Here is a 23,814-nt window from a genome sequence, read left to right as displayed (position 1 = left end):
AGCCATTGTACTACCGACCTTACTGTACGCCTGTGAAACGTGGACCATTTATAAACGCCACTCCCAACTTCTTGAGAGATTCCACCAATGCTGCCTCCGGAAAATCCTGCAAATTACTTGGGAAGACAGATGGAGTAATGTTAGCATTTTAGAAGAAGCAAAGACTACCCGTGTTGAAACAATGATCCTTCAACATCAACTTTGCTGGACTGGCCATGTTGTTCCAATGCCTGATCACCGTCTTCCAAAGCAGCTACTTTACTCCCAACTTAAGGATGGAAAACGGAACATCGGTGGACAGCAAAAGAGGTTTAAAGATGTTCTTAAAGCTAATCTAAAAAAATGTAACATGAACATCGAGAACTGGGAAGTCTTGGGCCATGAACATCCCAAATGGAGATTGGCTATTATCAAAAGTGCTGTGGACTTTGAAGAAACATAAATACAGAGCGAACGGGACAAACGAGCTAAGCTGGAGGCACGTCAAACAAATCCTCATCGCGACCATCATCCACCTGGAAACCTATGTCCTCACTGTGGGAGGCTGTGTGGATCCAGAATTGGTCTCCACAGTTACTTACGGACCCAATGTTAAAGACCTTATCTTGGAATACAATCTTACTCAGCCATGAGTGATCGCCAATGAATGAATGATTGAGTTTGGACTTGACAACCTTATCTAGTAGTTGCCTGTCTGAATGGCTTTAATGTTGGTTGTGCCAGTAGCAAAATGGTTTAAATCTCAGGCCTCATATTTGCTAAATGTATTATTTAACAATATTTTTCTCCCACTCTATAACCCAAGATTTTCAGAGTAGCGTACAAGTAAAAGACATTGTAAACAGCAAAACTTAAACCATTTCAGCAAATTAAAAATCCCAGATGTAAAACTACAATGATCTAGATCCTACCTTCACCTGGCACCAACGTCATGCCACTACTGAGAAGGCCCTTTCTCTGGTCATCACAGCTCTGAAAGAGAGGGAATACACAGAAGGCTTCTCAAAGCCTTACTCTGGTAGGTTCACAAGTGAAAAGGTGCTCATCAGTTATTCAGTTACTTAATTCTTTAGGGTTTTAAGGGTAGGAACCAGCACATGAAATTGTCCTCAGAACTGAACTGGATAAAAGGGAAGAACAAGAGCCCTATTCCAAAAGATCAGAGAAATGAAAGGGAAATTTAAACCAAGAGTAGGGATGTTGAATAATCAACAGGGGAACACAGTGACTGACCGAGATGAAATAAAAGGAAGATGGAAGCAATACACTGAAGAACTCTGTAAAAGAGATGACAGGATGACAGATTCATTCACGGAGGAACCATATGATGAAGAACCAGACATTTTAGAATGTGAGGTAAAAACTGCTCTTAAAATACTTGGAAGAAACAAATCCCCAGGAACAGATGGCATACCAATAGAGTTTCTACAAGCTACTGAGACTGAATCTGTCCAAATTTTGAGAAAAATTTGTCAAGAAATATGGAAAACTAAACAATGGCCCACAGACTGGAAGCGTTCAATATACATCCCAATTCCAAAGAAAGGGGATCCCAGGGAATGCAGTAATTATCGAACTATTGCCTGAATATCCCATGCAAGTAAAGTAACACTCAAGATTCTACAACAAAGGCTCTTACCATATATGGAGCGAGAAATGCCAGAAGTCCAAGCTGGATTTAGAAAGGGAAGAGGCACCAGAGATCATATCACAAACATACGTTGGATAATGGAACAGAGCAAGGAATTTCAGAAGAAAATCACCCTGTGCTTTATAGATTACAGCAAAGCCTTTGACTGTGTAATCATGAAAAACTGTGGAATGCTTTAAAAGAAATGGGGGTGCCACAGCACCTGATTGTCCTGATGCGCAACCTATACTCTGGACAAGAGGCTACCATAAGGACAGAATATGGAGAAACCGATTGGTTCCCCATCGGAAAGGGTGTGAGACAGGGGTGTATTTTATCACCCTATTTATTTAATCTGTATGCAGAACATATATGGAAAGCAGGATTGGACCAAGATGAAGGAGGTGTGAAAATTGGAGGGAGAAATATCAATAATTTAAGATATGCAGATGATACCATACTAGCAGAAACCAGTAATGATTTGAAACAAATGATGATGAAAGTTAAAGAGGAAAGCACAAAAGCAGGACTACAGCTGAACGTCAACAAGACTAAAGTAATGACAACAGAAGATGTATGTAACTTTAAAGTTGACAACGAGGACGCCTCTCCCGCTATGAACCGACCCGGTCACTTCGCTCAGCATCTAAGGCCCTCCTCTGGGTACCAACCCATCAGGAAGCCTAGAGGACAGTTACTCGATCTAGGGCCTTTTCTGTAGTGGCCTCCGAACTGTGGAACAGCCTCCCCGAAGTAGTATGCCTGGCGCCGACGCTTCTATCTTTTCGGCGCCAGGTTAAGACCTGGCTATGCTCCCAGGCATTTTAAGCGTTTAATGTTATAATTTTAAATCTTTTTGTTTGCTGTTTATTTATTGTAATATTTTGTATTTTAATCTTTTTGTACACCGCCCAGAGAGCTACTTGCTATGGGCGGTTTAAAAATGGAACAAATAAATAAATAAATAAATAAATAAATTAAGCTTGTCAAGGATTATCAATACCTTGGCACAGTCATTAACCAAAATGGAGATAATAGTCAAGAAATCAGAAGAAGGCTAGGACTGAGGAGGGCAGTTATGACAGAACTAGAAAAGGTCCTCAAATGCAAAGATGTATCACTGAACACTAAAGTGGGGATCATTCAGACCATGGTATTCCCTATCTCCATGTATGGATGTGAAAGTTGGACAGTGAAAAAAGCGGATAAGAGAAAAATCAACTGGTTTGAAATGTAGTGTTGGAGGAGAGCTTTGTGCATACCATGGACTGCGAAAAAGACAAATAATTGGGTGTTAGAACAAATTAAACCAGAACTATCACTAGAAGCTAAAATGATGAAACTGAGGTTATAATACTTTGGACACATCATGAGAAGACATGATTCACTAGAAAAGACAATAATGCTGGGAAAAACAGCAGGGAGTAGAAAAAGAGGCAGGCCAAACAAGAGATGGATTGATTCCATAAAGGAAGCCACAGACCTGAACTTACAGGATCTGAACAGGGCAGTTCACGACAGATGCTCTTCGAGGTCACTGATTCATAGGGTCACCATAAGTCGTAATCGACTTGAAGGCACATAACAACAACAACAACAACAGAATTCACTAGTATAAGGGTAATGATAGCTGTTTACATTCACAATTGTCTTGCTACACTGGAATTTTTTTCTGCCTAATAGCAGGGATGGCCCTTCAGAAGTTGTTGGACTACAACTTCCATCAGCCCCATGTGGCACGGTCAGGGGTCGGGGGCAATGGGAGCTGTAAACCAATACCTGGAGGAAAAAGTTTTCAATTCCTGTTGTATAGCCTGAATTCAATTCATTGTGTCTTACTAAACAACACTGATTGGTAATGGTGATATGAAAAGAGCACAGCATGATTCCTTTCATATTTATGGACCCCTCCAGACAACCTGTTTATCGATATTAATCCAGATTTGCTTACTCAATGGTTAACCAGAAGTTAGACTATGACAGGGCTTTGTTGAGCATTTGTTCTTATTTCGTTACATGAAAATGAGCATTAACCCTGATTTGTTTGCCCAGTGGTTATATCTTCCCAATCATCATTCAATTATCCCACACTTTTCAGTGCATTCACCCATCACTTTCCTAACCACAAAAAGTCTATTTTCTATTGTCGTGATTGTAAGTTGTTTTAAAATTGTTTGTAAGGTTGTACTTTAAATTGTTGTAACCCGCCCTGGGACCTCAGGGTGAAGAATGGGTAATAAATGAAAATAATAATAGCAGCAGGTAGGTTTGTTGCACCCAACTGTGCCCTTTAATCCACTTTAATTGCACACACTGAAATTTCCAGAATAAGCTTGTATTCCTTCCACAAAATACTGACAGTCTGGAGGCAACCTAAGCAATAGGCCACATGGTATATTGGAGTGGGGAGCCTGTGGCCCTCCAGATGTTAACAGACTATTTATTATTTTATTTATTTATTAAATTTATATTCCACCCTTCCTCCCAGTAGGCGCCCAGGGTGGCAGACTACAACTCCCATCATCCCTGACCATGGACCATATCGGTGGGAGGTAGGTCCAACAACATCTGGAGGGCCACAAGGTTCCCCACCCTTGTTGCATATGGAACATAGCAACATGGTATATTTTTTCTTCTCGTGTCCTATAAAGTTTCAGTTTTTCCATATTGCTTCTTTGCAGTAGCCATACTTACAAGAGTACAGTAATCCGTAGGCACTGTCTCTATATCCTCACCAACAGCAGGGTGCCATTTAGTGACATCACTCACAGTACAGAGGTAGAAGGAAGCAGGGGAAAATTCAGTTTAGAACTCACTGTTTGTTTATAAAACTACTGACTTGCACAGAGGGCGCACAATAAAAATAAGCTCTACCTAAGGTTCACATAAAAACACAGGAGTCGTCACAAGAACCAACCCTTGTTGGAAACTGTATACTCCTCAAAGACAGCATAACAAGACCAGTGCTTGGAAACGACTAACAGGTATTTCAGCATCATAATCCAGTTCAGCTCAATTTAACTTTAGTGCATGAAAGGATATAAATGTTATCAAACTTGCTGTGGGCACTGGTGTCCTATTTCATTTTACCATTTTTGAGGCATAAAGCAGTCCTGCGTGCCCAACCTGGGACTTACGAAGCCAAATGTAGCCCAAAGAGCCATGTGTGTTTTTGCTGCCTGCCTGGGAGGTCACATTACTTGCTTGGGGGCGGCGCTGATAGATGATAAATCATGCAACCCTGGTGGAAGCTATGAGGAAATAGTTTATACTACTTTAAGCCATCAGGAAATATATTATACTGATTTATAAGTTTCTGGTGCTGATTCTACTCAAATCCTGTATTTAAAATGTGGGGCATCACAAAGAAAACAAAGCAGCTAATCCTTAAGGCAATCAAAAGTTCTTTACTTCTATGATCATAGCATAATGACAACAGAGGGTGAAATCTAGAGTCAATAAAATCAAGGGAGTTTTTGTGCTTTCAATACAACCGTGCCTGCCCTCCAAAGTATTTGATTTTCTCAGAATCATGCTGAGCCAAGGCACCATAAATATTGGGAAATTCCTGACAGGAAGTAGTAATATAAAATGTGATATATGTAAAAGGACTCTTGCTGGGAGGAAGGGCGGGATATAAATAAAATAATTAAAATAAATAAAATCCCCTAAGTGGCAGGAAAATGTACCAAGCAAGTACATGTTTACAAAGAGATATTCTGTAGATATAATTACTAGCACTTGGTACCAACTACTATTAAGCTGATAGAGGCAGAAGTGGAGAAGGAAGGGCTGAGAAATTAAAAAAAGAAAATTGTCACTGCTGCTGTAAAACCGCTACAGCGGCTGCTGAGAAAAAGAATTCATCTCTGAACAGGAACAGCTGTGATGCCAGTGGCAGCAACAGCAGCAGGCATCCACCCACCACCAATTCTCGAGATTCTCTTGTTGCTTTCCTGATGTACTTTGGAGTTCTCTCTAGACCACCTACCATTTTTTTATTTATTTATTGTTACATTTATATCTCAACTTTCCTACAAGGTGCTCAAGGTGGCATACAAACATGGTTCTCCCCCTCCCGATTTTATCCTCACAACAACCCTGTGAGGTAGGTTAGGCTCACAACAACCCTGTGAGGTAGGTCACCCAGCAAACTTCATGCCTGAGTAGGGATTTGAACCCGTCTCCCAGCTCTTAGTCCAACACTCTAACCACTACACCACACGGCCTCTCATTACCACTCCAGGCGTGCTCCTATGCTTTTAACAGCCCCGCAGCAACAGATAAAGCTTTTCCCAATCCGGTGACACAGTGTCATGGTAATAAGTTAAAGGCGCAGGAGCCCTATTAGAAAGAAAGTTGATAACCCTTTCCCTCTCCTCATCTTCCTCTCCATCAATATGGAGCCCGAAGCGCTTTGTTTAAGCCAGGGCTCCATCCCATAACTTGTTTTTGAATGCCGGTCCCAGGACTTAACCTTGGAACCGGTGTAAACCAACAGAGCCTCTGAACATGTGCCGAGTGCCTGCTGGGCGATGAGTCGACCCCGACCTCTCTCAGACAGGAGCAGGACGTCCAGGTTACAAAATGCCATTTCCACAAAGACTTCAGCCCCATCACCTATTTAAAGATTCAGCGCTGAAGACATGCTCCTATTAAAAAAGAAAAAGGCTGCCTTATGTGGGTAGAGAGGGACGTTTACCTGGCTAGGGTACTTTTCCCGGAGCCGGGGAGGCCTCGGAGCAAGTAGAGGCTTTTGCTGAAGCGGCGCCTGCGAGAGTCCCCCCTGCCTTGGCCACGGGGCTGCTGCTGGAGGCTCAGGTCACCGAAAGCGCGGACCAGACTATCCTCCATAGTGGAGGAACGACGACAAAGAGGTCCTGCAGTAACAGCTGTCAACGCCTCCCCACCCGCGGCCGCGGCAGCCGTCAACTACTGTGTGTTTACACTGCTCCTCGCCTCGTGACTGGGACGGGCGGAGCCGGCTCCCTCCGCTCCGGCGGAGGTGGCACAAGCAGGACCGTCTTTCCCTCTTCGGTTGACACAGGCCCCGTCGAGGAAGCCGCTCTCAGGGCGGAGCCTGGCTGCAGCTGACTCAAGGTACACCCCGGAAAGTGGGACACTAGAAATGACGGGTGTTTGCCTTGCAAGGCAATAATCTCCACCACCCTCATTTAATAAGCAAAACGTGCGCAAAGCCAAAGGCCACCGCAAGGCCGTTGCTCCTACTGGTCTGTGCAATGTTTGCTCAAACTGTGTTTCTTTGTGAGCCTTGCAGTCCACTCCCAAAAAAGTGAAAATAGAAATGTAGCCTTTAGTGCAGTGTCTTGGCGCGAAGGCAGTGTCTGCCCTACCCTAACGAGATAGAAAATATTTCCTGCAGCAAGAAGCGCTCATTGCCCATTATGGACGAGGAGCAGCTTGGGTTGCCAACTCTCCAGGTTTGGCCTGGAGTCTCTAGGAATCTCCTGAGGCCAAGCCTGGAGAGCTAGCAAGCCACCATTCCTGCCTCTCACTGACTGAGTGGGTGCATGTGCAAGGTACTCCTGCCTGGCCATCAGCTGAGCCTGTCAGAAAAGGCCACACCTACAGGAGGTTGTTGATTTGGCCCACTTTGGGGGGATGGAGAAGGTAAACTGGTTACATAGGAGTCAAGAGGTCTGGATGGGAAGATGCAGGAGATAAAAGTTAGGGTGGGAAACCTAACCAAGCAAAACAGTTCAGGGTATATGTTGCAACATGGAGTTAGAGATGCTGAGACAGACAAGGAGAGTCAGAGAGAAGCAGCTTTAGCATTCATTCAGATTCCTAGCTCTGGGGATTCATTTATTTCTCCAACAAATGTTTTCCTAGTAATTTCCTTTAAAATGAAAGGGGGTACACTAGGTACACTAGAATAATCTCAAACTCAAGAGCAGTTTCCTATCTCTGTGGCAAAGCATGCAGCAACAGAAATGAATGCCACAAGTCTCATCATTTTTTATCAAAGGAGATTTATCCAAAGAAAATCTGGTGACAGTAGCTGAAGTGGGGCAGGTTTACGAAGTATTTCCAGCCATTTAAATTATGAAAGCCAAGGCTGTGCAAGCAGAATGCTTCCAAGAATAGTGTGATTATTGTGATTCGAAGAAGTGATTCTGCACTTGCAAAAAAATAAAATTCTTGTGGATGGACAAAAGCAACCAGCATGACAAAAAATAATTTGGCAGCAAAACCAAGATCACTAGAACTTTTGCTTAAGGACTTGAATGCTGCACAGTTTTGTTTCAGTTGGATCTGACACCTCCACTTAGGGACAGAAAATTATTCCCAGTAACTTTGTATTACTTTTCTGTGACAGACAATTAAGGATGGCTTGCTTGGTTTTTAAAATGATGAGATTAAGTGAAGCAATTGTGACATGTATCTCCAACATTCTACAGGAACAGCTCCGGGGCCAGTGGGTGGCCAGGTTGGGCATAGGTTTAAGGAACCCTGGGGCTCAGAAGGGCCCCTGCCTAGATCTATAGGCTGGAACTGAGAGGGGGGAGCTCCGCAATCTGCACCAGTGTCAGGTTACGGGGTATTTGCAGCTTGGGGCAAGCAGTTGGCATGCACCACAAATTACACCTCAACCTGATGGCATGGATTGCGGAGCAGAAGCTCCACCCTTCCAGACAAACCGCCCCCCCTTGGGTGTTGCCACATCAGCACATGTGAAGGTGTGTGCATGCAGTGTGCTAGCTTGTTGACATGACAACACAGGAGGTGGGGCAGCCAGGCCTATTTAAGCCCATGGGAGGGTGTTAGTGCCCAAGAACCCCCTCACGCCTTGCACCAGCCCTGTACAGAAGAATCATCTCAACATAAATAGCTTGTCTTCTTATGTGTCTGTAAATGCCTCTTTATATTTGGGAAAACACAGGTCAGTGTATCGGAAATAAAATAGCTGAATGACCACCTTATACACTTGAGATGCAAATGTCATATGATATACAGTTGCCTCAAACAAAGGATTAATGCTTTGGGTTGTAACATAGAAGCACTTGTCTGCAAAGTATACAGTGAGTTTTCCTTTTCAACTAAGAGGGTAGAGTATCTCATGCCCTTTTTTTGTTTGTAGAAATGAAATACAATACAAAGACGTGGTTTTGCACATACCAAAAACGTCACTGTCTCTTACTTGCTATTGAATGGATCTATAGTATTGGCCAGCATTGAGAACATACTACTTGGCAGAGGGGGAAAGAAGGTGTGAAGGTTGTGTGGTCACTGTTCAGAGAGGAAGAACACAAATCTCTCTATGTTTACTTTCTGCACTACCTAATGGGCACCTTTCAGGATGCTGTGAAGAAACTGGAATGTACAGTAACAATATCACCTGCACAAAACACCATAATGTCATGGAAGGTCTCATTTCAAAACTGGAGAGAAGAGTGGACAAATTCTATGTAAAATAAGTCCAAGTCATTTTGAGCAGTGTCTCTCCAGCTGACAATAGACAATTCAGAGAAGAAGCAAGTAAGACATTGACTACCTGGAGAAATCATATGATATTGAAACATCACGTTTTAAAAAAATGTCAGTGTTCTAATTTCACAGTGATGGAAAACAGATTTAGAGAACACTATACACTCAGAATTGAGATTAAGAGTCTGTATGATAACTACTGCGTTTTACAACAAACCAGGGAAGACATTGTCTCCAAGGAGCAGAGAATAGATCAGAGATGAGTGGAGGTTTTCAGATGAATGCCAGAGGACAGTGGCAACCAAATGAAGAAACTGGTCTCTTTTGCATTTTCCATTCCTATATCTAATGCCTGCTGTGAGAGAATTCAGTTTAATGGCACAACTGTGGACCAAGGACAGAAAGAGGTTGAGTTAGAGGTAGCTTTGTGAAAGCTAAGCTGCAGGTGTAAATGAATATTAGCATGATCTGTGCAGTTTCTCAACTTCTTAAAAAAGAATCTGGATCTGCTAAAAACAGCAAGAGGTGAGCTCAAAGACAAATTTAAAATTGAGGACGAGCCAATCCATCTTTAAGGCAAAAACGGCACATTTAATTTCAAGTATGTCAGTATGACTGTGATGCCAGCTGCCTAGCTGCAGGGTAGGAGGATACAACAAGTTTAGGAGGGTGATAGAAATGGCCTAAGAGAGTGAATGGTTGTCTGGACAGATCCACCACTGAAATATAGCACAGCTATTCCTCTGAAAGTTGACATCCCTCTATGACTCTTTAAGACTCTTTAGCACCAAGACAAATGCGATCTGTTCTCTGATTCCTGTATAATCTAGATAAGCATAAACTAGATCAGGGATTGTTAACCGATGGAATCCAACAACATCTGGAAACCTGACTCCTGTGAGCCCCAGCCAGCATAGCTAACGGTCAGGAATGATGAGAGCTGGAGTCCAACAAGTTCTGGAAGGCCACATATTAACTACCCCTGACCTAAATGTTAGTGCCTGAAGCACTGATGTTAATGGACAAAGTGCATGCTGCATATAAATGCGTGCAACAAAGCTCCAATTTTAAAAGTTTAAAATTGCAATGATGAGCTAGAGGACAGCAATGGGGGGTGTCCTGTTATTGCCAACCATTTTTCCATTGAAGATCACCCCCCAACTGCTCCCCCCGACTTCAGATATAGAGTAAATATATAGTGCAAGATGTATAGTAAATATGCATCTTTGCTGAGGAAGACAGAACAGTTAGGGCTGATTTTGAGTGGGAAAACTGCTACCAAGGAAAGGGTTAAGAATGCACAATCCTTGCACTTAAAACTATGCCTACATGTGGCTTTTTTATGTTTTAAAAAAGCCTAGGCCTTTGTTGCAAGTATGCAGTTTGCCCTTAAGGCTGTGTTCCTATGCACACTTGCCTGGAAGGAAACTGAACTAAACATAGCGGGACTTCCTTCTAACTAGACTTGCATAAAATCAGGCTTGAAAGTTCTGTGTGTGAATGTTGTGTGCATGTGTGTCCACAAGCGTATAGGCATCAGAGTTGGCCCTTTCATAATGCGAGATCATTGTCTCAGGTGGCAGGTGTGGCAAACCTACACACCCCAGGGGCACTTACCAGTGTGGTGTAGTGGTTAAGGTGTTGGACTACAACCTGGGAGACCAGGATTCAAATCCCCACATAGCCATGAAGCTCACTGGGTGACCTTGGGCCAGTCACTGCCTCTCAGCCTCATGAAAACCCTATTCATAGGGTCGCCATAAGTTGGAATCTACTTGAAGGCAGTACATACATACCATATACTTAAAAAAAAACTTTAAAGAGTATTTCTAGCTGCCATGAGAAACTGCAGCGGCAGTGCAAGTGCTCTCCCAGCCACCTCTCCCAGAATGCTTCATTTCACTCTGAGGAAGTACCCAGGTGGCCCTTCCTAGAGTGGGGGAGGGGGAGAGCCAGCACCAAGGAAAAGTAATAAGAGAGGCGAGAAGCGGCAGGGGTTACTCAGGCGGCACAATTTCTTGCACTGTCCTAATCCTTGATGTTGTACAAGTCTTATTTAGCAGCTTCTTTACTCATGACCCTGCGGTCTTCATCAGAAGGCCTTCTCTATGGGCTTCACCTGAGGACGGGACTTTTCAGTGGTTCCCCCTCCCCGCCCGTCTGTGGCATGCTCTCCCCAGGGAGACACGCCTGGCACCATCCTTGTCAGTCTATATATCAGGCCAAGGCCTTTGGCTAATTAAGCTGCCTCCTACAGTGGCGATCAATTTTTAGTAGAATGGGTATGACTTGTCCTGCTGGATGAGCATTTTATGTATTTTGTATTGTTCATTGTTTTAAATTTTTCTGGTTTTAAATTGCTTTTATGTATTGATTTTATCTTGTCAAGTTGCTTTGAGTTTTTTATTGTATAAAACAACTGATAAATATAAATAATAATAATCTGACCACCTTTGCTCTGTTTGTTTATGCCACAAATACACGAGGCAAACAGGTAAAGCAACACAGACGTCAAATTGTTTCTCATAATGAAAATGACAAAACATTATTCAAAGCTTCATTTTATTTCAAAACAAAATACAAAGGCTATATAGATAGAAAGCAGCAGCGTGACTACAGGTTGTGGATTCAACAACCTTTAGAATTCACATTCTCCTCACCCTCGTTGTTGTCATTTAACTAGAGCTGATTTAACTGGAGTCCATCCATGGCAAAGCGGAAATTGAGCAAATTCTGTAATACAAAATTTAAAAATAAATTTTGAAGTATCAAACCAAAATCGAGCCTACTCATGCCAATTAAAGTTTTACAATTGTCACATCCAGTCAGAATATGAAATATGCACCTATATAGTGATAATGTTTGTAATTAGCTCAGACTGGCCACTCTGGGTTGTTGTTTTTTTTTGGGGGGGGGTTTGAAGTATTCTTTCTTTTTGTTGGGAGAGAGTTCATATATCCCAATATCTGTTTGCCAAATGGCAAGCTTCACTTCTCCACACAGAAAATTTTTATTTTGCACACTGAATATTTTTATTTATTATTAATATTTTATCCTGCCCTTCCTTCCAGCATGGGGTGGCTAACAAGCAATAAAACAATAAAAATGTACAAAACATCTTTAAAACAAAGCATCTTTAAAAAATTTAAAAACCAAATACCAATATATATTTAAAACATCTTAAAACAATTCCAACGAAGCTGCAGACTGGGATAAAGTCTCTACTTAAAAGACTTGTTGAAAGAGGAAGGTCTTCAAAATAGGCACCAAAAAAACAACAGAGAGGGCGCCTGTCTAATATTTAAGGGGAGTGAATTCCAAAGGGTAGGTGCCACAACATTAATGATCCACTTCCTATGTTGTGCAGAATGGATGTCCTGATAAGAAGGTAACTGCAGGAGGGCCTCACCTGCAGAGTGCAGTGATCAACTGGGTATATAAAGAGTAAGATGATATTTCAGGTATCCTGGTCCCAAGCTATACAGGGTTTTATACACCAAAACCAGCAACTTGAACCTAGCCCAGTAACTAATGGGCAGCCACTGCAATTCTTTCAGCAGCAGGGTAACGTGTGGGTGATGTTCTACCCCAGTAAGCAGTCACACTGTCATATTTTGCACCAGCTGCAGCTTCTGGACCAACCTCAAGGGCAGCCACACATACAGGACATTAAATGTAATCCAGCCTGGGGCTTACCAGCGCATGGATTTCCTAATGGCTATACCTCCCTCTGTCCATGATCATTGAAATGGGTAGCATCCTTCTCCTAAACAAATTATATAAACAACCACCATCCACCAACAAAAGGTACCAGAACCACTTATCCCAGTTGGCTTCTGAGATAATTGGGAACAGTATTAACAGAACTATGAATTGCTGTCCTGGGCTCCTACTGGGAGATAGGGTGGGATATAAATCAAATAAATAAATAAACAAACTACACCAGACCCTCCCTGTACCTTTCACACTGGACACATCTACTCCCCCCCATCTCACACTCAGAGGGCCAGTCAGCCTTCTGCCAGATGCAGACTCTCTCTCTGAAGGCATCTGGTGACTCTCTCCTATCATACAGTTCACTGCAGAGGCTCTCACCCTGTGCAGGAGGCTACACATGTGCCTTACACTCTCCTCACTATCCAACTCCTCTAGACTGGAAAAAATAGAAATGGGGTAGTGCCCTAGCCCTTGGGACTCCATAAGTGACAGTTCCCTTTGGATTCACCCCTTCAGTGGCAACCCTGTCAGCAGACTTGCTGACCAAGGGCTGCTGGTCTTTTATGCCCCTTTACCCAGCCAGGAGCTTATGCAAGCTTGACTGCAGCCTCTCTTTGGATTCAGGGTCAGGGACAATAATTTTATTATTAACATGGTGCCATCTGTGTCCATAGTGCTTTAAAGAGGCTAAGAGGTCCCTGCCCCAAGTAGCTTACTATCTAAAATTCAGTAGAAAGGAAACAAAGGAAGGGGAGCAAAATGGAGGCAAAGGTAGACAGGGAAGCAATATCCAATTGTTAGGCTGAGTTACAAGCTGAGATATAGTTAGGAATACTGGAACTAGGAGGTTGTGCAAAGGCTTCATGAAAAAAGTAAGTTTGAGAGAGAAACTTGAAGGAAGCAAGGGAGGTAACAACATGCAGGTGCTCAGGGAGGCAGTTCCAAGCATACAAGGCAGCAAGCAAGCAAACAAGAGTGGAGTAGTTAGATGAAGCAGGAGATATTCAGATAGGTGAGCGTGAGGATGGTGAAACTGGAGAAGCAAGGTCATGGACAGGGATGTGTCAAGTCATAAGAATGGAGAGAGATAAGGGAACACGGCTATGCAGGGCTTTGAAGCCAAGGACAAGGAGCTTGTGCTGGATCCAGAAGTAAACAGGAAACCAGTGTAGAAGTCTAAGGAGGGGCAGGCACCATGTGATGACGATGAGAGTGGTGAGTGCTTTTGGCAGTCGAGTGGTGAACAGACAGGAGGGACCAAGCTAACACAACTGAAAACTAAAGAAGGAGATTGGGTAATTCTAGGTGATAGACGACCAGGGCATGGACCATTGTTATGCTAAGGAGACAGAAAGGAAGGTCTGTATTTTTGCAATGTTGTAAAGGGAGGAGCAACACAACTTTGCTACAGACTAAATATGGGAAACATAGAAGAGAAATGAGTCAAAGATAAAGCTAAGCCAAAATGCCTTTTCAACAAGATGGTAAGTCACCAGAAACTTTTCACCTAGACTGCAATATTGTCTAAAGAGGAAGTAAACATTTTAAGGAATTATGGCTTTGTGAAAATCCATGGTGTTCTGTAAATGCCAACAACCCCTCCACATGAAAAGATTAACAATGATTTGTTCATGTGCAGTTAAACATATTTTTTAACTTTCTGCACAGTGTTCTATGTGGGATGTCCCACATAGCTGGGACCTGCAAATCTAAGCACACTTGGCATATGTACATGCAAAATTTAAAGGAAATGGGGGGGGGAAATCTCACCCTCAGGGAGATCATGTGATCTGCAAGTCTTGCACACTCTTCTCATATTTTTTCGTAATGTGTAAAACTGTTCTCAGACGCAATCAAACATCTGACAAAAGTTACATACCATCAGTATTTAAACTGTAATAAATCTTTCCTATTTAAGTGAAGCAAGTCGTTTCTTTTACTATCTGCCCCTCCTATGACATTTCTCATCCCACTCCAAAAAATCACTCTCAACAGCTGGGGAGAAAAATACAAAAGCTGCTATATATCAATCTATAGTCTCCAATCTATGGATATTCATGCACAAAAATATTAATGCCTACAGTAAGCCAGAAAATCAAAACACAGATTGGAAATAGATTCTCGTGTGTATGTGTGGGCATGTACGTGCGCATGTATAAATAAATTCCATATTGAGAATTGTTACCTTTCTGCATAAAATGTTGATATTTAATTTTTAGACAACCATTCAGAATAGGCCACTGATGCTTGGATTAATTGTCAAAGCAATTATGCTTCTTCCAAATGCATTTATGGGATGTCTTCAGAAGATTCTTGTCTCTCTTGACCATCTCTATTTGAAACATCTAGGATAGCTGCACCAGCTAGAAAGAAAGCAACACAAGCAGCCTGAAACTGGATCATACATGGCTTCATCTCTACCTAGTCATCAGCATCCTTGTTCCCGACTACTAGAACTGTTGCTGGTTCTCAGCACACATCATCAACTTACTGTATGCAATCCTGGCTGACTACACATGGATGCAATATTTCCCTTTTATTTCTACAGCAGAGATCCTAATCCAAACTTCCAGACAGCTCTAGGTTCCTGTACTACTCAGTAGAAGATACATGATTTCTAAGCCTCTAGAGCAGGGATTAGTTAAAGAGTTAAGCAGTTCATGGGGCAAAACACATTAATCACCGTAACACAGGTGTGGAGAACCTTTTTGCCTCGACAGGCCAGATCCCCTTCCATGGGCTAACTGTGATAGGTGGACGGGGGCAATCACCTTTCAATCATTTTATGTCATTATATCAAGTCACTGATAGGTGGGTGGAAGCACCCACCTGTCAAAGTTGACCCAAAGGGGGTAGGAGGGAGATAGTAACTGGCAAAGCAGCAAGTGGCATTGAACTCCACTTCAAACCTGCTCTCTGCAGGTGTCTACAACATAATAGCAGAGAGTCAAATAATTAACATGGATATAAGCTGTTAAAATGATACTATGCCATTAAAAAATGTAAAGCCTGGGAGAATACAAAGGTCCTTGCCCGGCACTGAAAATACATTAATGTGGGCACCACGCAAGCCTCTCTAGGGAAAGTATTCTGCAACTAGGGGGCCACCACCATGAAGGCTTTCTCCCTTGTAGACTCCCTTTGCAGCAGAGACCCTGCAGGTGGTCAGTCAGCGACCTCTGGGAAACATACAAGCAGGATATGGCATTCAGAGGCATGCTGCTTCTGATCCTGGAACTCATGATTTGTCCCCTACGAATCTGTCTAGTTTCCTTTTTCAAGTTGGTGGTTGTCGCCACATCTTGTGGTAATGAATTCCATAGCTTAACTATGTGCTGTGTCCAGTTAAACACTGGGTGATGTCATAACAATTGATTAAAGTAGGCACGCAAACAGTGGCCTCAAAGGCACAACGTGGAAGAAAATTGCAGTATTTGATTTGACAGTGGTGTTTCTGGGATCAGTGCAGATGGCACAGTGATGGGTACCTTTTTTCAGGGTCCGGCTGATTGCATTTTCTTCTACTGCTTTCAGATAAAAGTTTGTGCCCAGTAGACTGCAGTGAGATGCAGGAGAATGGGGGGCACATTGGAGCAGGAGCTTAGCAGCACACTGGGCCAAATGTTTCACTTTTGGCTACCAGCTGCATACCGCAGATGAAAGCATATGGACGGATGCAAATATGGGCATGCATATTTGCACAAATATTGTTGTAAGTAAGTAAAATCTTTATTATGGTCCAAGACCAGCAATTATAGTTACAAGACCTCTGGGTATCAGAGAACACAGAATCCAATACATTATCATCACAATACAGGGACATTGTTAACTAAGTCCACATACTGAGCTAGCTGGTACCTTAATCTAGTGCACAACTCATTAAATCCCTCCTGCGAGCCATAGCAGCTATGCAGAATGAAGCAACCTTGTTAGTGGTCCGGGAATCTGAGTCTGCCAGTAAGTATTGCAAAATCGTAACCTCTGAGCACGAAGAACAATTGGACAGAAGTGGGGAAATTATCTATATCAACTCGCTGACAAAACGCCTGTCAACAGTAAACTCCCATCCCCCAGTTCTGGCAAACAAACACTTAACATGTTTATTGTATTCAGACGACATTGCCCTGTTATCTCAAACGCAGGTGGGCTTACATCACCTACTAAGAGAACGTGCCTCCTTTTGTGTTGACGAACTTCTAAGAATTAATTATGAGAAATGCAAGGTTTTAGTTTTCTCCAGAAGGAGATACAAATATCGCTGACAAATATTGTTGATGAACATGCTGGTTTTTCCTAGGTATTGTCACTCTAAAAAAAAATTGAATCTAGAGATCTCCACATCAACAGTATCATAATGAAAGAAAAATTAATAGTTATCCTAGGTCTTTGTGAGGATAACATTGGTCAGAAAGTTGTGCTCATACTTGAAGGGAACGTCCATAAAGCTATATACAATTGTCTGAAAATAATGCCATAAGTGACAGGATCTGTAACCTGTGCAGGAAAAATATCATTTGGAAAGGAATGTTTGATGAAAATCATAAATTTGATGAGTCTTTCCCTAAAAGTGCAGTTACATAAATTTACCTACATATAATCCCATTGACCTCAGTTAGTCTTACTTGCCACACTTGGGCTGCATAGGTGTCTCTCCTGGGTTATTTACAACTTTCCTATACAAACAATATGCAGCTGGCAGACAGAAGTGGAACTATTTTGAACTAAGCTCCTACGCTACATGCAGCAGGTTAAAGGGTAGACCTAAAGTGATGTTTGCAAGACAGAGTGGACAGCCAGCATGAAACATTCCTCCTTCCCCTGACATTGCTACTAATGCCTTTCAACAGATCATTTATTTTCTGCCTATACATAAATTGCCATCGAGGAGGTAAGAAGCAACGGCATTTTCCAAGATCAGCAGCACAAAACAAAGAGGCCTTCCCACTTTACACCTCATATCAAATAAGAAAGTAAAAAAAAACATTTCTATTCCAGTCAGTCAGCAGATGCAAAAGCAAGACAAACATCTGAGCACAATAATACTCCTGAACTACACAGAAAATACTTTGCATCTAGTAATAATTCAGCAATCTGAATTTCCCCCCACCCCCCCATTTAAAAAACAGGAGACTACTCACCCGGTAAGGAACTGTTTTCTTTTGACACAATATTGTTCTGTTTCTTCTAAAAACAAAAAGGGATTTTATGTGACTCCTTTGTTTCTTCCAGCCACAAGAAAACATAAACTTCCTTTTTCTAGAGGGCAATAGCCTATCAAGAAAATACAGCTATTGCTGACAGAATGAAGCAGCAGTGCATGCTCTTTCACTGCTTATTTTGGTTTTATCCAATTGCTGTGGAGCTACTATTATGAAAAAAAGTTATTAATATAATCCTTGTGGCAAGGCAACAAGAGAAATAACATCCATACCTCCACAGATGTCTTCCACTGTAAATAAATCTCCTTTGATGTGGCCCAATCAAGGGAAACTACATAATCATCTGGTAATAAAGTGTCTACAAAACAAGATTTTGCACAGTGGTTATTTGACTTACTCAGTCTGAAAAACGCAAAGAGCAAAGTATAATTTAAATTTAATGCATGGCAATCTTTTGACTGCATCTAGAAAAAGTCTCAGAAGCATGCCAGTCATTTAGTTAACACTAGAATTGCTGTCACAACCTGAGCATGCAAAACACAGATATTCCATAGCTGACTCACACCTGCATAAATATCTCGATTTCTCACAACTTGATAATACCTAATGAAGTGTGCCCTCATTCCATTAAAAATAATTGTTTGAGAAGTCTGAGAATTCAATATGTGGGGCTAGATCAAGCAATTGTTCATTCACACGTGCAGTTATCATTTGGATGTTGCAGTTGTTAATTTATGAACATACAAAGCCATATTATTATTATTTATTAAATTTATATCCCGCCCTTCCTCCCAGTAGGAGCCCAGATAACAGTTATATGGACAACAGAAGTGTCTGCATAGATGGAAATGCACAATTCAGGCCAGAAAAAGGGTGGGTGTTACTGTATACTTGCAAGTGATCAAACAGAGAATGAAATAATGTATAAAACAGAATTTGTATTGGCAAATAACCACATTTTTCATGCACACATATTGAGCAGCTTCATATTGATGCAGGCCCTTGGTCCATCCAGCCCAATTTTGTTTACTTGGCAGCAGGAGGCAGAGGTCTATTCCAGCACCTATTACCGAGATAAATTTAGGATAGGGATGCCTGGGGACTGAACCTGGGGTCTCCTGCATCCAGTGCATCTGAGCTATATCCCCTTCCTTCCTTATACAACGTATACTTAACATATTACACTGCCACCAGATGTGTCCATGGCTACTGGTTTAGACGGCTTTTATAAAGCCTTAGACAAATTCATGGATAGGCTTTGTAGCCCATAACAACTAAACAAAATCTCCATATTCAGATGCAAGATACCTCCATGTACCAGAAGTACCTGGAAAGGGCTATAAGATTCCCAGTGACATCTGGAAGAATGCAGAAGTCAATGGACCTTTGGTCTGAGCCAGCAAGCTGTTCTTATGTTATCTTCAGATAAGGATACCATAAAGGACACTGTTGGGATAGCATTGGTGGTTTGCTATGGACGTATAGACTTGGACCTTGACATGGATAATTTTCATACAATTACAGGGAGAAACATTAATAGGGAGTGTGTGGGGGGGATTTTCCTGGAGTACGGTGGGAAGTAAATGCTGAAAATAGCTACACATGCTAGGTGATGAATTTGTGGGGTCAGGCAGTTGTGAATGTCTCAGAAGCTACAAAAGACTGAGAATAAGTGAACCTTCATATTATGCGGAGAATGAAAGCAGGATTTTTGTAAGGAGAATTAAGGTGGCTGAGAGTAAATGGAAAATAAAAGGCCTAGGTAATCTGTAACCACAATCAAGTATGAAAGCAAGGAGAAAGAGCAGGCCTGCTACAAGAAATCAGTATATTTCTTGTCTTCATTTTGGCATGATTAAACATATGCAAGAGCAGAATATAGAACAGCAGTGTAATTTTTCTTGCGGTATTTACATCTCTGCGATTACAGATTTTGCTATAGCAAAACAAGCCTAAATAATGGAATTGGGGAAAGTCAGTAAAACAACGTTGCTCTCTCCTCACTCCCCTTGACCTTTTGATTAAATTAAAATATTTGCTGTTCTTATTAAAGTTATTACAAGCTGAAGGATCATCAGTTTTAAGTTACAATAATTTAGTACATTAAGGGCACTTCCAAGCAGGTGTTAATGCAGAATTGGTGCTACTTTGGCATGCAAGTTTTTCACAGCTGTCACACAATGTCATCAGCATCAAACTACTGGCCTGCATCCTCCCCCCCCCCATTTAATCCAGATGGATTTTCTTTGGAAAGAGTATCCAATACTTAAACAAAATAAGCTGTTGTCAAAGACCCATTTACTATGTCTGAATGACCTGCTTGCAATATTAAGTTCTCATCTGGAAGAGACTTAAGATTTATTTTGACTATATAAGCACAAAACATTAGGATAATGCAATAGATCTGTGTGTGGCTTACTACAGTGGCCCAAAACACATTCTTGCCATAGTTAATATTGTGATGTATCACAGGTGAATGAGTCAGAGTAATATATGGTTTTGTAACAACCTCACAGAATGGGCTGGGCCTTTCAGGTCCACAATTCAGCTACAGATTGAAGGCCAGGGGCTAAATGTTGTTGTTATGTGCCTCCAAGTCAACTACGACTTATGGCGACCCTATGTATCAGTGACCTCCAAGACCATCTGTCATGAACCACCCTGTTCAGATCTTGTAAGTTCAGGTCTGTGGCTCCCTTTATGGAATCAGTCCATCTCTTGTTTGGCCTTCCTCTTTTTCTACTCCCTTCTGTTTTTCCCAGCATTATTGTCTTTTCTAGTGAATCATGTCTTCTCATGATGTGCCCAAAGTATGACAACCTCAGTTTCATCATTTTAGCTTCTAGTGACAGTTCTGGTTTAATTTGTTCTAACACCCAATTATTTGTCTTTTTCGCAGTCCATGGTATGCGCAAAGCAAACAAAAGTGTTTCAGTAGGTTCCTACTAGTCAGTGGACTTTTACCACCCAGCCCTACATTTTCACATAAAGATACTAACAAAACACTTGCAAAGGAATAATGTAACACTTTAAAAGGCCAAACTTGTGCACTCACTCAATGCTGTAGAAATCTCTGCAGCCATGGCATTGCTGAAGCTAAGGAGGTATGGAACTGATGTGCCCCATGGATGGGAGGCCACACATAATACTGAAGGAAGTATAAATATTTAAAATGCCAATCTGGCAGTGATTAAAGTCCAAAACATGAACAGTCACTGAAAATCAATATTTTGTTAGAGGAATTTTAAATTTCTTGGACGTAAAAACACTAACCGCTATTCATAAGCATTGATTAAGATTAAGTCTCTACCAGGAAAAATTAAGTCCAAAGCAATACATGCAAAAGGACAAGTCACTAATGCAGATGGATTCTGAATATATATGTGTACACATGCACACACATATATATGTATGCACGTATGTATTTCACACACACAAAGCAGCTGAGTACCTAACTTGACAAACTATTTTTCTTTTCTTTCTTTTTTAAAAAAAGGTAATAGTTACCCAGTGGAATTCCTGGAGAACCAAAATGTTCTACTAGTTGAAGTGCAAATCCAAGAGATAAAGGAAGCCCAATATTGGGTTTAATTCTTAAAAGATCTTGGTCATCTTTGATTTGGGAATACTTTGTTTGCTCGGTTTCATTAATTTGTTGTATCTCTTCAGAGTTTTCAGCAGCAGACTCTTTAACAGAACACAAAATATCTGGCTGAGTAGTTGAAACACCTGGAGACATTTTCTCCTTTCCCCCCTCTGTGCTAGCTTCCACAGCTTGATTGAAAGCAACAGTTTGTTGTTCACTAGGCAAGGAAGCTTTACAGGAAGCATAAGTACATATCTGAATTGGAAGAGCAGCTACATTTGTTGAGGAGTCCATAGATACCTCTACAAGTTGGCTGGAATATTTATGTAAGAGAGGTTCTAAGTCAAGATAAGGAGAAGATTCTATTATTACATCATATGTAGAAGGCTCTGGACATTCGTAGCAGCAAAGGCTTTGCTTGTTCTTTTCTCTAGTCTCTTCATATGAAGTGTCCTCTTGTTCCACCAATACATCTGCATCCCTCAGCACTTTCTCATCTTTTCTAACTGGAATCTGTCTGGGTATATCAAAGTTAGGGGCCAACTTGTAGATCCTTTTGCATCTTCCTTTTTTCGTTGGTGAAGTTAATACACTTACATAATTTGGATCACCAGCTTTAGTTCCTGAGTCTGTGGTAAAGTCTACCATCTCAATGCATGGCATCTTATGGATGTTCTCAGTTAGTGGCACTATTAGAGCACAATCTGTTATACCGTTATTACCATGTAACACTTCTCTGTCTCTTTCTTTCACTAATTCCTTATTAGACTGATAATCAATTAATACTGCTGTCATTTCTGAAAAGCCCTGCTTGGGCCTCCTTCCCTTCTTTGGTCTTTGCTCATACATGACCTTAGATGCGCCCCCAGGCCAAGTCACAAAGGAATCATTTTCACCTATGTTGGTCTGGGGCTGTGTGTCAGCCAAGTCAAAAGAAAAGAAAGCCCAGGTATTTCCCTTATTCATTTTTGATGACCCAGGCTGATGAGGAATGGCCATTTTTTCCTCATCACTTAATAGTTTCCTTTCTAGGCCAGATTCAGGTATGACTTCAGCAGATGTAGCTTTGTCTTCCATGCTTGTCAGTATTTTGGTACTATTTTCTGTACCACTGTGGTCCAATTTTAGAGAAGAACATTGATTATCACACTCCAAACCATTTACACTTTTAATTTCATTTGGATAATTATCACTGAATGATCCTTCAGTTCTGCTCTCATTTGGAACAGGTGGCAAATGCATTAGAGGCTGACTAGTGTCTCCTGCAAGAATGTCCATTTTCAGTGAATGGGCCAGCACTGGATCCACCATATCAGAAACAAGGAAGCTTTCTTTTTTCAACTCGGAACATGTTAGACTGTTATCACTGGCAGAGCCACTCTCACCAACTTCTTTTGGCTCATTCAGATGCCCAGTCACAAATGCTGGTTTTCTATTGTCTTCTGAATCTTCTTGTCCGCTGTGGGATGAGTCCTCATCACTTGGAGTAAAATGTCCATCTGACCTTTCTCCCATAGTTTTCATAGTGGCACCCTTCGTTTTTCTGTTCCTCTTTCGTTTCCTCCTTTGTCTCATCTTGTGCAACCTGTGCTTCTTCTTTACAACAGATTCCCTAAACAGAATAAAGAACTAAATATGAACAAATGAAGAATAATCTTAATAAACATCAGTTACAAAGTTAACTGTCTAGTTGTCTATAATCCGTTGAAGATTATTGTGGAGTGATCCAACTATGGCTAGGCTGAGTAAATGCTTACTATGACTCTACAGAAGTTAGAAAAAATGCTCAGCAGTTCTGTTTCTTTAGGGAAAAATAAGTCTTGCATTTTCAGCCCAACATGTAAATACACTTAGTGTTGATAACCAAATGAGTTCACCATCATAGATAGGACTCACTACAGGAAACAGGTGTGGTTCACCAGAAGAAAGGTTTGCTATCAGGTTTCAAGAAGTCATTGCTTCATTGGGGGTGTTCCTATTTAGAAACAAAAACTGAACAAAGTGATGCATTTAAGTTCTTTGAAGAAGAAAAAAAGGAGGCTGTCCAAAATATTAGATGAGTGTTTTTCTAGTTCGGGGGAGGGGGATCTAAAACTTTGTGTCAAATTAGTTGTAATGGCTGCCGTCCTTTTCTCTCCAGTATATAAAAAAAGTTATAATAGAACACATGAGGAGAGGCCATAGCTCAGCAGTAGAGCTCCTGTTTTGCATGCAGAAGGTCCCAGGTTCAATCTTAAGTATCTACGGTTTTAAAAAAACTGGTTACGTGAACA

The 23,814-nt window shown here is 41.5% G+C and overlaps 2 protein-coding genes across 8 annotated transcripts in view; both read right to left on the bottom strand.

The window, feature by feature from the left end:
• The window catches only part of N4BP2L1 (NEDD4 binding protein 2 like 1), a 29,955-nt gene extending 23,230 nt beyond the window's left edge, over window positions 1–6,725 (bottom strand). Inside the window, exon 1 of the mRNA XM_061628439.1 lies at window positions 6,333–6,725. Coding sequence (XP_061484423.1) covers window positions 6,333–6,484 — 152 coding nt within the window. The 5' untranslated portion in view covers window positions 6,485–6,725. The remainder of the gene's footprint in view (window positions 1–6,332) is intronic.
• A 4,899-nt stretch (window positions 6,726–11,624) lies between these two features.
• N4BP2L2 (NEDD4 binding protein 2 like 2) overlaps window positions 11,625–23,814 on the bottom strand; it is a 34,134-nt gene continuing 21,944 nt past the window's right edge. For 6 of the 7 annotated variants that reach the window (XM_061628434.1, XM_061628437.1, XM_061628436.1 and 3 more), the window contains 5 exons: window positions 21,463–23,153; window positions 18,228–18,313; window positions 17,935–17,980; window positions 14,982–15,159; window positions 11,625–11,812 (listed from right to left, as the gene is read on the bottom strand). In XM_061628434.1, coding sequence (XP_061484418.1) covers window positions 15,086–15,159; window positions 17,935–17,980; window positions 18,228–18,313; window positions 21,463–23,153 — 1,897 coding nt within the window. In that variant the 3' untranslated portion in view covers window positions 11,625–11,812; window positions 14,982–15,085. Of the gene's footprint in view, window positions 11,813–14,981; window positions 15,160–17,934; window positions 17,981–18,227; window positions 18,314–21,462; window positions 23,154–23,814 lie in introns of those variants that run through there. The other variant, XM_061628438.1, reaches the window with a different exon arrangement.

Source organism: Rhineura floridana, chromosome 5 (genome assembly GCF_030035675.1).
Source record: "Rhineura floridana isolate rRhiFlo1 chromosome 5, rRhiFlo1.hap2, whole genome shotgun sequence".
In the NCBI taxonomy this organism is placed as follows: domain Eukaryota; kingdom Metazoa; phylum Chordata; class Lepidosauria; order Squamata; family Rhineuridae; genus Rhineura; species Rhineura floridana.
This window is presented reverse-complemented; position numbering and strand designations above follow the sequence as displayed.